Below are 13,991 nucleotides of genomic sequence, written 5' to 3' on the forward strand. Positions count from 1 at the left end.
TCCAAACCTTAGCAGTCTTTAGATCAGGGTGCCAAACCAGAGAAATGCAGATAGACAATGCAATCTGGTGTATCTATATATATGTGCTTTAATTAGATGAAGGTTTTCCAACTCTGCAGTTTCCACACCTGCTTCCTTTCATGGTGTGGCTATAAAAACATTAAGGAGTTTGAAATTTTAATAAAAGGTTGCCAAAGTTTCAGCCAACACTTGTACCTTTTAATATTCTATCACATCAGTAATGAAGATGAGATGCAAACGTGTTTAACTTCAAAAGGCAGACAATTTAATAATTTGTTTCCTATGGGTACATAATGAGATAGTTAAACTATTCCCAGGGGAGAGATAAGCAGATATTAAAAGGTCTTTCCAATACCTGTAATGGCTAAGGGCAACAGCTAATTCAATAGATTCGATCAAAATCACTACTTCTTTCAGTGCTTCTGATTTATTACTTTGGCTGTAGTTAGTCATCACTCATTTTAGTTTGCTTTTCACTGCTCATAAATTATGCCTTATAAATAAAAAGATACAATCAAGGAAATCATACCAGTTCATCCACAGCCCTGTGGTATATTTTCTGATGGTGCTTACACTAATGTCTTTTAAAAAGGTAGGCTGGTCATAGCATTAGAATATATCAGAATCACAATCTAGCCAAGAAAGTCCCTCCAGAGTAGAGTCTAAAGTAGTGTGTGTGTGTGTGTGTGAATGTTTGTGGTTTGTTTGGTTTAAGGAACAGCCATAAGTTTGCAAATCATTTACTTGCTATACACTGAGATTTATAAATGTGGAAACTCTGGTCAGCAAGAAGTGACTTTCTAACTATGAAAGATTTTGAGGCAACTTCAGATCAGTTTCCTTTTATACCAGCAAAGTAACAGTGTATAATCTGTGCTATTTTATTTCACCATTATAAGGCAGCATATAATAACAACAAACATGCTACACTATGGTATTTTTCTTTAAACTAATAGTAAATATTTATTTTCATATTTATTATCTTTATATATTTTCCATCTTTCCTTCCAATGGGGACCCAAAGAAATTTACATGGTTCTCCTGTCCTTCATATTCTCCTCACTACAACCCTATAAGGTAGGTTAGGCTGGAAATATGTGATTAGTCCAAGGTCACCAAACAAACTTCCATGGGAGCAGCATTTGAACTTGGTTCTCCCAGATGCTTGTCTGATACACTAACCCCCTACACCATCATACTGAATAACTGAGGCATTAAAACAACTAATAAGCAGTCTAAAATGTCCTTAAAAGAATGACCTTCCAGAGGTTTGTAGAAAAAAAAAATGCTTTTGTTAAGGCATGGAAATCTCCTGGATAGATGTCTCATCTGGCCCATGCCTGATGGAACGAGCTCCCAGAAAAGCTGAGGGCCTGAAAAATATAGCTCTTCTGCCAGGTTTCTGGTTGAGGCCGGGCCGAATACCAGGTGATAAGAGCAGGTCCTTCCCTGTTCTTATACAATCTGGACCCCCTGGATGGGGCCTTACCATTGCCCCAGTTTATACCTGATTGCCACAGCCAGGAACAGAAGATCGGAGACAATGGACCTAAAATGGAATTATGGAAGGGTTTCTCCAATTGGGTGGGAGTTAATTTTATATATATTGTATACATTTATTGGGTGATATGACCATATATGGTGGTCCCCCCTCTCCAAATGGCCAATGAAGGGCCTGGAGGGGATAGGAAAGGAAGGGGTCCTGGCCAAACAAATCCTTGCTAGCTGGGGCTCATCTCATGTGGTAGTGACTGGTGTCCGGAGAGGTAAGTGCTCTCATTTTAACTTAATTGCAAGGGGAGTGACAGAGAGGCATAGGCTTGCTCCAGCCCTGTTTCTAGTGTTGGGGTGGGCATGGGGGCAACAGAGCGTCACAGGACTGCCCTGGCCATGTTTCTGCAGGCTCCCTAGTCAGCTCTCAGTATAGGTATGGCTCTTTTCTCAAATCATCTGAAAATATTTCTGTGCTTTAACTTCCTGGACTGTGAAAGTGGCCTGGTGATGTCACATCTGGTGGGAGTGTTTGTGGCATTTCTGGTAACATATGACTTATGTGGGTGTAGCAGGCAAATATAGCCTGCTGGCAGCACTTCCAGGGTCTCTCGAAGCCTGAAGGATGTTTCCAGGGGGTTCTCAAGGGTAAAAAAGTTGAGAAAGACATTCTTTAAAGCAAAATAAGTTGTACTGGAAGCATCACCACCACCAAAGGTCAATAGTTCCACAATGATTCAAACCATTCATACTCAAGCACTGGTCAAGATAAAAATAATGACACATCAGTTTGAAGCCTGTGGAGCGGGAGGACTGTTACTGTCACTGCCCTGGATGGGTTAATTGGTTTATTTTAAGGGATTTTAAGGGGATTTTATTGTGAGTTTAATCTGCATTGTTACCTACCACGAGACACTGTGTGGAAGTGGTGGGCTATAAATGACATGAATCAATCAATCAATCAATCAATCATTTTGTCAGCTGAGGTAAAATGGGTGTCACTCTGCTAAAGGCTTTCTATGCTGAAGTTGTTGCGGTAGATTAAAAGCAAGCAAACAAATATACTTTTTCATGTATCACCTATTTAACAAGTAGAACTCATGGCTTCAAAATGCTGCAATGACCATGAAGATAAATGAATTCATGATGGATGTTACCTTCCAGTGGCTAGTGATCAGTGTACACCTTATTTATTTTATTTATTATTTATTATTAGATTTATTTTTATTAGATTTCTATTCCACCGCTTGCCATAGCCTCGCGGCGGTTTACATCACAAAAGTTCTAAAAACAATAAAAACCCCAATATTTACCCATATACCTTCTGATCCAACTAGACAGATATGAGCGATCGGCATGGAAATTCTTATAGAATATATGTTGTACATCAAACTATTTCTTACACTTCTGAGTCATATTTTTTCTGGATTAAAAGTAGTGCCACAGTTCACTGTTTTTACTTTCTGAGTGTATAACAGTAAGAATGGCTCATTCTCAGTTAGAACATTTTGCTAGATCTGTTCACTGAGATGACTGAATAAGGAGGCACAGACACAGATTCAGCATGCAGAACATTCTGTAGGGTTGCCCTTATTTCACACACACACACCCCATTGTATATTTCTCCCATACATGCATGATGCTCCAGTTCAAGGCTTGAGGGTTTCTACTCTAACAAAACAAATAGCCTATCAAAATTGCTGGGTGCCCCCCAGTAAAATGGACTTTTGCTAAAGCCCCAGCCAGGAAACAAAAGTTCCTGACCTCAGCTGAGCTGTTAATGTCAAACTCATCAAGTTGGGCCTTGATGACTGACAGCATTTTTTAAAGTGTTGCAAAGAGCCTGCCTGGAGTGCCTTAATTTTAGCTTCATTCAGCTGGAGGAAATTTAGTTGCATTTAAAATTTTATGACCAGCAAACAAGCCTCCAAGAGAGAGGCAGCAGAATCAATATCGTGCTTAAGTGAAATATAAATCTGGGTATCATCAGCATAATAGCAAAAGCCAACCCCTATACTTATGAATAACACGTCTCACTGGCAACATATAAATTGTCAACAATGGTGGTGCTAAGAAGAGATCTCTGAGGTATGCTACAAGTGACATCAATGGGAAACACACACACATACACACTTCACCCCCCCCTCCCAGTACTGCCAGACTGAAGCAGGCTTACCCAATTTCAGAGCAGACCTCAACAATTAATTAATAAATCAATTGATTAATTAAGCACAGGTGGTGGAAAACTTATGGCAAATCCAATCGCAAATGGCTCACCCAGAGGCCTAGTGCGTGACAGAGATGACAGCAGAGCAGCTACGATGACTTCATCTTATCTAGTATATCTTTACTGCGTGGGTGAAGAGTCTGTATATTTGGCCTTCTGTTCTTTAGAATGGTTGAACCCTTCTATAGTTCTCCATGTCAATGTGTCAAAGGGGACTTTGTGTTCAGATTCTTTCACAATCGGCTGGGGGAGGCCTGTTAACAAAGAGACCTCCCAAACCTGTGTGAACACCCCCTTTCCTTTTGCTATTACTATGCATGTGAGAGGCATGATCCATAAAGGGAACCATCTCCTGCTCCCATGCTGGAGACAGCACATAGGAACAGCTATCAACTAAGATATAGCGCAGATATGCCAAGACAACTATGATACCCAGTGGGTTTTTCCTTTCCCTTACCAACTACTGCATCAAACTAATATTCATGACTTCTTCTATGTTGGGGCCTATCCTCCTTCCTCTACTTAATTCCAGAAGGGTATTTTCAGGATTATTTTTCTTTCCCTTTTTGTTCTCCATTGTGGATTTTACAAGGCAGTTGTGACACCAAAGACAACTCCAGCCTGGGTTCATAGTATGGGTGACTCTGGATATTTGTATATGCATTGAATAATTCTCATGTTACAATGAAAGCATGTATAGCTGAACATGGGATTGAAGCCCCAGATTTATCCAGATACTGGTCCCCCATTTCATTTGTAAAGTAAACATGCCTTGACTGTTCCTTACAAACAGGTGTACACATATACATGCAGGCTGTATAGGTATTTGCTGTAACATGTGACGGGTCGACTGACAAATGGAGAAATCTAATTAGAAACATCATGTAGAAACTGAGCAGAAGGTCTTTTAAAACAGTAGCTAGGAATCCCATCGTAAAAGGTATGGTGCTGCGACTTCCAGCAGTTTGTTTGTTTGTTTAGGAGTAATTTGGCAGAACCAGAATATTTCTGTAGCTATTATTATATTTAAATTTATTGCCCACCTCTCCCCAATACTCCCCTTGATACTTCATTTATGTACCTTCAAATGCATTTTTCATATTTTAATCTTTTTTAATACTCATACCATAATAAAAGTGTTTGTCTTGGATTCCAGGGGCATCTTTTTTGTTTGAGGTTTATTGCTAACCCATGGCTAATAGTGATAGTTTGTCTTTAAAGAATAAGAAAAAAAAAACCTCTTTCCCTTCCCCTTCCTCTCAGACATCAAAAGTCTGGTCAGTTAAGAAAGTTAAACTGCTTCTGAAACATAATAAATCCCTGATTCCGAATACAAATGCTTACCTCAACAATGCATCAGAGAGTTTTCTGAAAAGATTTAATAGTTCGGGTAAAAAGAAGCCCAAATGGAAGAAAAATATCCCCTCAGGTACATTAACCGTGTGAGGGAGGAAAAGGTTCCAGCCTCTAAAATAAAATGATCTATTTTGGAAAGAATCCTAGCAGTTACTTCATTGCCTCACTGAAGTTGTAGGAAAATGACATCATTAGAAAGAAAAGGAATTCAAGTATCCAGAAAGTCATTGTCAGTAATGGAAAATGAGCTTTCCAAATATGCCAGACTTTTCCTTCAGAGCAAGGGGCATGGAGTATCATACTTCTTAATGTAGCTATGTTGATAGAGAGATGCCCCCCCTCACAGGGACCCCTGCATTTACACACCCCAAAGGGTCTCTGACCACCTTCCAGATAATCCAACTTGATGTCAAAATGGTGCCCCAAATAGCAAGATAATGCTCCTCATGGGGGAATAGCTCACCTACTCAAATGCCTTCAGTCTCCAGAACCCTCATCACACCAAAGACTCTGGGAGGCTAGAGACTTCTCTCATCCAGCAAAACCAAGCAAACTGCCTGGAGCAACAAATAGGCAATCAATCATGCAGGCAAGGCAAGGCAAGGCAAGGCAAGGCAAGGCAAGGCAAGGCAAGGCAAGGCAAGGCAAGGCAAGGCAAGGCAAGGCAAGGCAAGGCAAGGCAAGGCAAGGCAAGGCAAGGCAAGGCAAGGCAAGGCAAGGCAAGGCAAGGCAAGAAGGAAGGAAGGAAGGAAGGAAGGAAGGAAGGAAGGAAGGAAGGAAGGAAGGAAGGAAGGAAGGAAGGAAGGAAGGAAGAAAGAAAGAAAGACCCCCCCCAGTTTAAACACAAGGCATGCCTCTCTAAAGTTTTCTTTCCCCAATCAGGAACAATTCTTTCCCTGCCCCTCCATCAAAGGACTCACTAAGGGCCCGATCCAGCTTCCTGTGCTTCATCACCCATGAAAGTCTGGGAATTTCAGAATTCCTGCCTTTCCTGGGGTCTGGGGAGGGGGGTGGAGGTTGGGTTTGAGGTAGAGCTTCCAACCTTTCAGGGTAGCTCCAGAAGGCTCTTCCCTGACTCCTTCCCAAATTTCAGAATGATTAGTCCAAGGGATCCACGTCTAGGGGCTCCCAAAGAGGGTGCCCCCATTCCTTCATTATATCTTATGGGACAAACTCTCCATAGGATATAATGGGAGGGATGGGGGTACCATCTTCCTCCTGGAGCTACCCTGAAAGTTTGGAGGCTCTACCTTAAACCTAACCTGCCCCCAGACAACAAGAAAGGCAGGAATGCTGAAATTCCCATTATAGAATATGGAGAAAGGGGATTGGCAGCTTGGCTTGATTGACAGGCAGAAGAGAGTAACCTGTAAAGCACATTGCTCTCTTCTACCATTTCAAGCAGGCATGCAGAGTGCAAAGAGCATGAGTAGGAGGCAGACAAAAGCGAGAGAGCCAGAAGGTGAGGAATGGCAGGAGGCGGGGTATTTTTTAGTGCTATGCCATTTTGCTGGCATAATACTTTTTTTTTAATGTGCGGAATTGTCTGAAGATGAGCTCCCCAGGCAAAAATGGCCACTTTGCAGTGTGGACTGTGTGGCATTCTACCACCTCCAAACATCAAAGAATATTTCCAGCCCAGGATAGCCAACCTCTAGGTGGGGCCTGGGAATCTCCTGGAATTATAGATTATTTGCAGATTAAAAAAATCAGCTCCCCAGGGGAAAATAGCTGCTTTGGGGGAGGGACCCTGGCATTGCATCCCACTGACATTTAGGGATTCCAGGCTCCACCTGAAGTTTAGATCTGGGGATCCCAAATAGGGCCTGGTAAGAAAGGGTAAAATCCTGGAGGCACTCAGCATACGTGGGATGGTGTTTGATGCACACTAAGTCTGCAATCCTTTTTCTAGAGATCCTGAGATGAAGAAGGATATAAATTTGAAAGCTCTAGTAAAAGTTAACAATCAGCCATCCCAAACCAGAGCATAGCACCACTGGTAGCCTTGCCAGCTCCAGGATGAGAAATACTGAAGAATTTTGGGATTGGAGCCTCAGGAGGTAGGGCTTGGGTAGGGATCTCAGCAGGCTTAATGCTGTGGAGTCCACCCTCCAAAGTGGCCATTTTCTTCAGGCAACCTGACCTCTGATGCTTGGCAATATGTTGTAATCCTAGGAGCTCTCCAACCACCATGAAGGCTGGCAACCTAACCACCAGGATAGGTGACATTCTGGGGCTTGTTTCTCTGTCCTCTCCAAAGGGCTGGCCAGAACCGAGCAAGGCCTGGACCATTACTACCTCCTCCAGTTTGGTAGTCAAAGTGTGCTGAGTTGGGGGGGGGGGAAGGTCACTTCCACCTACCCCTTAGCCCTCAGCAGATGATCTGGGGAAACTGCCTGCAGTCTAACTCACAAGACCTGCCTTTGGCTCATGGCTGCTCAAGCCCCATGTAAGCCAGCGAAGTGATGTGACAGTAGTGACCGTTATAAATTTGCTATAAAAATATAAAAATACAGCAGAGACAAGCATTCGCCATTCTCATATTGGGCTCTACCTTGTACAAGACACAGTTTGCTGTCCAAACTGGTCCTCCCGGAACCTTCCTCCCTTAATGTCTCGGAGGGTAAATTATGCTTCAGTTGATCCAAATTCTCCTTGTTTCATACCTAATCTTGTCTTCATTTTCTCTGTATGTCTGATCTAGAATAAATTGTATGTATGTTGGTAGGGACCTTTTTGATTTGTTTTCAATAAAATTCTATTTTATTAATTTTCACCCCTACCTTTGTCTAAGATTTCTTGCCAGATACTCTCTTTGTATATACAGGTGGAGTCCCTCACTTGTTACCACCTCTCATATTACTTATTAGTCTCCTAGAATTGCTAATTCCCCCATCATAAATTCAAGAGACAGGTCTATTTCTGGTAAGAATTTAAGCAATACTTGTTGCTGAAAGGTCCCCAAATTTTGAACTCTCAGTTACATATTTGCTGTTTCATACCTGATATTCATATTCTGTGAAAGGCAGGAGCCTGGAATCTTTGAAGGATGTGGCTGAGCCATTGTACACAAGTGCCAAGTCCACATTTAGCTGGCTGGCTGTTGCCTGTCTTCGGTAAAGCTCATAATACAAGATCCTTCCATTTGGCTTCTTTGGCCCTGTCCATGCCACAGAAAGAACAGACTGGAATCCATCACTGTTCAGCTGTATGTCTATTAGAGGGGCTGGCTGGATTTCAGGGGGTGCTTCCAGAGTCTGTACCGAAGCCCATTCACTGGAAGTGCAACCCAGGAGTGTGCAAGCTTGCACTTGGACTTCATACCTTTAGAAATACAAATCAGAATCCTGTTAGTAGGACACATATTTGTACATATGTTACATTTAAAGGTTTATAAAGTAAAGTTAGTCCAAACTAGGGAGGATATTAGCAACCCTTCTGCTTTCTCCTATGCTTTCTTTCAAAATGTATGAATACTATGTTTATTTTTTCTTTCGTCTTGGGCCTTGGTATAATGCTGGCATTGAAATTTGGTTGAATTCCTCAGATATACTGTGACCTAAAGTCCCATCTGTGCTTCAATGAACAGGTGGAGCTCCTGCAAGGATAATTTTTTTCATTTACCCCATACATAATTCCCTATAGCTGTATAGCTATAGCTGTATCCCTGTTTGAAGTGAATTCAGAAGAGTGTGTCTCAGTGCATTAATGAATAGGCAAATGCTTTGCAGATACAGTGGAATCTCTGTGGCCACAAGAAATCAGTTTGATAGTTTTATTTCACAGGAACACTGCAGTTAGAACACTTTTGATGTGATAATCTTTATATTTCCTTTGAACTGGGAAAAAGATATGTCATTAACATTTCTCTAAATCTGCAATCCAGTTACATAAACTAGTTAAACATCTCATAGAAGAATTATAATTTAAAACACATAATGTAAAAGTTTAATCCAGCCCACCAGAAGCTGTCCCTCTAATATTTTTAATTAGTGATTATTCCCCCTGCTCTTCTTCCAAGAAACTCATGTAAGAGTCTCCTTTCCTCCATTGTACTCTTTATAATAGTCATATGAGGTGGGCTGGCCTGAGCCAAAAAGGGTGGCCCTTGGTCATCCGGTGACTTTTATGGTGAGCAGGAATTTATTTATTTATTATTGGATTTTTATAGTACCTCCTCCCATGATGGCTCAGGGGATGTTTCTGGTTGGCCATCTGTCAGTAGTTAGAGCTGGGTGTCATCAGCATACTAATGATATCCCAGTCCAAACCCCTGGACAAGCTGAGCAAAAGGGCACATATAGATATTAAATATCATTGGGGGGGGGGGGAATTGGGATTTGAGAGTGGTGTGACTACTCTTCCCTGATGGCTACAAACTGCTCCTGATCTTGGAGAAAGGAGATCAGCCACTGTAAGACTGACCCCTGTATCCCCATGTTGGTGAAGCTAGTCTCTCTAAGGCTGATCCCCATAGTCTGTGTCTCTATAGTTCACGGCCAACACCCTAATAACTATACCACTTAGTCTTTAACTATAAAACATTAAAATGCACAGCACCATACAATTAACACCGAGGACATAATTTGGAATCAATAAAACAAAGTTACAGCTTAATGTCACTAACAATACTAAGACCCTTATTAAATCTCCCAACAGTCATATACATTTTAACATCAAGACTGGAAAGACCTCTTGATACTCAACAAGAGCAGTTGCTTCTGAAGATGATCATGCCTAAATTTTGTATTCAGTAAACAAAAATGATGAGATCTTGGAATCTAATCCTTGATTCCAACTCATACTGAATTAAAGTAAGGGTGCAACATAAACAAAAACTTTTCACTTCTGGCAGAAAGCAATGACGACAGAAGAGGGTGTTCCAAAGTTTTGGTGCCATGACCTAGAAGGCCCTTTCTCAGGTTGCAATCCACCTAACCCCAGATGACAGAGGCACCTGAAGCAGCGCCTCCAAAGATGACCGGAGTGGACAGGTAAGACATGTGGAAGTAGGAGGTCTTTTTGGTATGCTGGCCCATAGCCACTTAGGGCTTTAAAGGTTTAAATCAGCACCTTTAATTCAGCCCAGAAACAAGCAAACAAACACACAAATTGGGAGACTGTGTAGCTAGAACAAGACTTGAGTGACTCAACCCAGTCTACCTGTGTCTCTTTTCTTTTTGGTTGGTAACTGACAACTAAAATAATTCCTTCTGATGATTTAGACAATAACGGCTATTCAATTATTTCACTCACATTAGGGGTAAAATACATTTCAGCTGTTGAAGAATACTAGAATTATCAGTTTAAAAAGTCCAGAACAGCTGGAAGATCTACATAATAAAAGCCATAGAATCATAGAATCATAGAATCATAGAATCATAGAGTTGGAAGGGGCCATACAGGCCATCTAGTCCAACCCCCTGCTCAACGCAGGATTAGCCCTAAGCATCCTAAAGCATCCAAGAAAAGTGTGTATCCAACCTTTGCTTGAAGACTTCCAGTGACGGGGCGCTCACCACCTCCTTAGGCAGCCTATTCCACTGCTGAACTACTCTGACTGTGAAAAACTTTTTCCTGATATCTAGCCTATATCGTACTTGAAGTTTAAACCCATTACTGCGTGTCCTTTCCTCTGCAGCCAGCAGAAACAGCATCCTGCCTTCCTCCAAGTGACAACCTTTCAAATACTTAAAGAGGGCTATCATGTCCCCTCTCAACCTCCTTTTCTCCAGGCTGAACATTCCCAAGTCCCTCAACCTATCTTCATAGGGCTTGGTCCCTTGGCCCCAAATCATCTTCGTCGCTCTCCTCTGTACCCTTTCAATTTTATCGATGTCCTTCTTGAAGTGAGGCCTCCAGAACTGCACACAGTACTCCAGGTGTGGTCTGACCAGTGCCATGTACAATGGGACTATGACATCTTGTGATTTTGATGTGATGCCTCTGTTGATACAGCCCAAAATGGCATTTGCCTTTTTTACCGCTGCATCACACTGCCTGCTCATGTTTAGTTTACAATCCACAAGTACCCCAAGGTCTCGTTCACACACAGTGCTACCTAGAAGCGTATCCCCCATCCAGTAGGCATGCTTTTCATTTTTCTGACCCAGATGCAGAACTTTACACTTATCTTTATTAAATTGCATCTTGTTCTCATTTGCCCATTTTTCCATTGTGTTCAGATCTCGTTGAACTCTGTCTCTATCTTCCGGAGTATTTGCCAGTCCTCCCAATTTGGTGTCATCTGCAAACTTGATGAGTAGTCCCTCCACCCCCTCCTCTAGATCATTAATAAATATGTTAAAAAGTACCGGGCCGAGCACCGAACCCTGAGGTACCCCGCTACTCACCTCTCTCCAATCTGATGAAACACCATTGACAACAACTCTTTGAGTGCGGTTCTCTAACCAATTCCCTATCCACCTAACTATCTGAAAATCCAGATTGCAGTCCTTCAACTTATCCATCAGAACATCATGGGGAACCTTGTCAAAAGCTTTACTAAAATCCAAGTAAATGACATCAACCAAATTTCCCCGATCCAGCAAACCTGTTACTTGGTCAAAAAAGGAAACTAGGTTGGTCTGGCAGGACCTGTTGGAGACAAATCCATGCTGACTTCCTTGGATCACCAAATTGTCCTCCAGATGTTTGCAGATCGCTCCCTTTAATATCTGCTCCATTATCTTCCCCACAACAGAGGTCAGACTCACTGGTCTGTAGTTTCCCGGGTCATCCTTCCTCCCTTTTTTGAAGATCGGAATAATGTTTGCTCTTTTCCAGTCCTCCGGGACATCTCCAGTCATTAAAGAGGTTCCGAAGATGATGGACAAGGGCTGTGCAAGTTCTCTGGAAAGTTCTTTGAGTACTCTCGGGTGCATTTCATCTGGACCAGGGGATTTGAACTCATCCAGTGCAGCTAAATGCCTCTCGACAACCTCTCTAGCCATGTTAACCTGCCACCCAGACACTATCCTTTGGCTACAGCCATCTCTAGATGTGCCTAAACACTTTGACCTGTGGGAAAAAACAGATGTAAAATAGGCACTAAGCCTTTTTGCTTTCTCTGCATCTTTCATTAGAGTTTGTCCATCCGCACCCAACAGCGGGCCTATTGCCTCCTTTACTTTACGTTTGCTCCTCACGTAACTGAAAAATCTTTTCTTGTTACAATGGGCTTCCCTGGCCAATCTTAGCTCACTCTCAGCTTTGGCCTTTCTGATGATTGATCTACAGTGCCTAGTAACCTGTAGGTACTCTTCTTTAGAGCTCTGTCCTTCTTTCCATTTCCTGAACATTGTCCTTTTCTTTCTTAGTTCCTCTTGAAGTTCTCTGTTCATCCAAATAGGCTTCTTAGAGCTCCTGCAGTATTTTCGTCTTTCTGGGATAGTCATTGATTGAGCATGCAATAGCTCTTGTTTGAATAGCGCCCACCCTTCACATGCTCCCTTCCCTTCCAGCATTCTCGTCCATGGTATGACACTCATCATGTCTCTGAGTTTATTAAAGTTTGCCCTACGAAAATCCAACATCCGCGTCTGGCTACAAGCTTCCTTGGCTCCCCATCTCAAAAGGAATTCTATGAGGACATGGTCACTTCCCCCTAGGGTCCCCACCTCCTTCATCATAAATAGTTTTTGTGCTATACCTGATGATGCTGAGGGCAAGCATCAATCACTTGTTTATAAGATTAAAGCAGGGCATTTTCACTGGAATGCTGTTTCTGATGGCCTAGTTTCAACATCATTCTTACTGTGCCATTTATGCTTCCACGTCATCTCCCTTCTATTTCAATTGCAATTCTAAACAGAGTTTGCTGGATAACAGGTTTGCTGGATTGTGGAAATTCGGTTGATGTTGTTTACTTGGATTTTAGTAAAGTTTTTGATAAGGTTTCCCATGATGTTCTGATGGATAAATTAGAGAATTGTAATCTGGATTTTCAGATAGTAAGGTGCATAGGGAATTGGTTAGAGAACCGCACTCAAAAAGTTGTTGTCAATGGTGTTTCATCAGACTGGAGAGAGGTGAGTAGCGGGGTACCTCAGGGCTCGGTGCTCGGTCTAGTACTTTTTAACATATTAATAATCTAGATGAGGGGGTGGAGGGACTACTCATCAAGTTTGCAGATGACACCAAATTGGGAGGACTGGCAAATACTCCAGAAGACAGAGACAAGATCTGAACACAATGGAAAAAAGGGCAAATGAGAACAAGATGCAATTTAATAAAGATAAGTGTAAAGTTCTGCATCTGGGTCAGAAAAATGAAAAGCATGCCTACTGGATGGGGGATACGCTTCTAGGTAACACTGTGTGTGAACGAGACCTTGGGGTACTTGTGGACTGTAAACTAAGCATGAGCAGGCAGTGTGATGCAGCGGTAAAAAAGGCAAATGCCATTTTGGGCTGTATGAACAGGGGCATCACATCAAAATCACAAGATATCATAGTCCCATTGTATATGGCACTGGTCAGACCACACCTGGAGTACTGTGTGCAGTTCTGGAGGCCTCACTTCAAGAAGGACGTAGATAAAATTGAAAGGGTTCAGAGGAGAGCGACGAAGATGATCTGGGGCCAAGGGACTGTGAAGATAGGTTGAGGGACTTGGGAATGTTCAGCCTGGAGAAAAGGAGGTTGAGAGGGGACATGATAGCCCTCTTTAAGTATTTGAAAGGACGCGCAGTAATGGATTTAAACTACAAGTACAATGATATATCAGGAAAAAATTCTTCACAGTCAGAATGGTTCAGCAGTGGAATAGGCTGTCTAAGGAGGTGGTGAGCTCTCCCTCACTGGCAGTCTTCAAGAAAAGGTTGGATACACACTTTTCCTGGATGCTTAGGGCTGATCCTGCGTTGAGCAGGGGGTTGGACTAGATGGCCTATATG

General features: G+C 42.3%; 1 protein-coding gene across 1 annotated transcript in view; it reads right to left on the reverse strand.

Moving 5' to 3' along the window:
• Positions 1-13,991, reverse strand: part of USH2A (usherin) — a 684,687-nt gene that overhangs the window by 42,011 nt on the left and 628,685 nt on the right. The window contains exon 66 of the mRNA XM_077339259.1: positions 8,098-8,419. Within this exon, the coding sequence (XP_077195374.1) occupies positions 8,098-8,419 (322 nt within the window). The remainder of the gene's footprint in view (positions 1-8,097; positions 8,420-13,991) is intronic.

Source organism: Paroedura picta, chromosome 1, assembly GCF_049243985.1.
Source record: "Paroedura picta isolate Pp20150507F chromosome 1, Ppicta_v3.0, whole genome shotgun sequence".
NCBI classification, from domain to species: Eukaryota; Metazoa; Chordata; class Lepidosauria; order Squamata; family Gekkonidae; genus Paroedura; species Paroedura picta.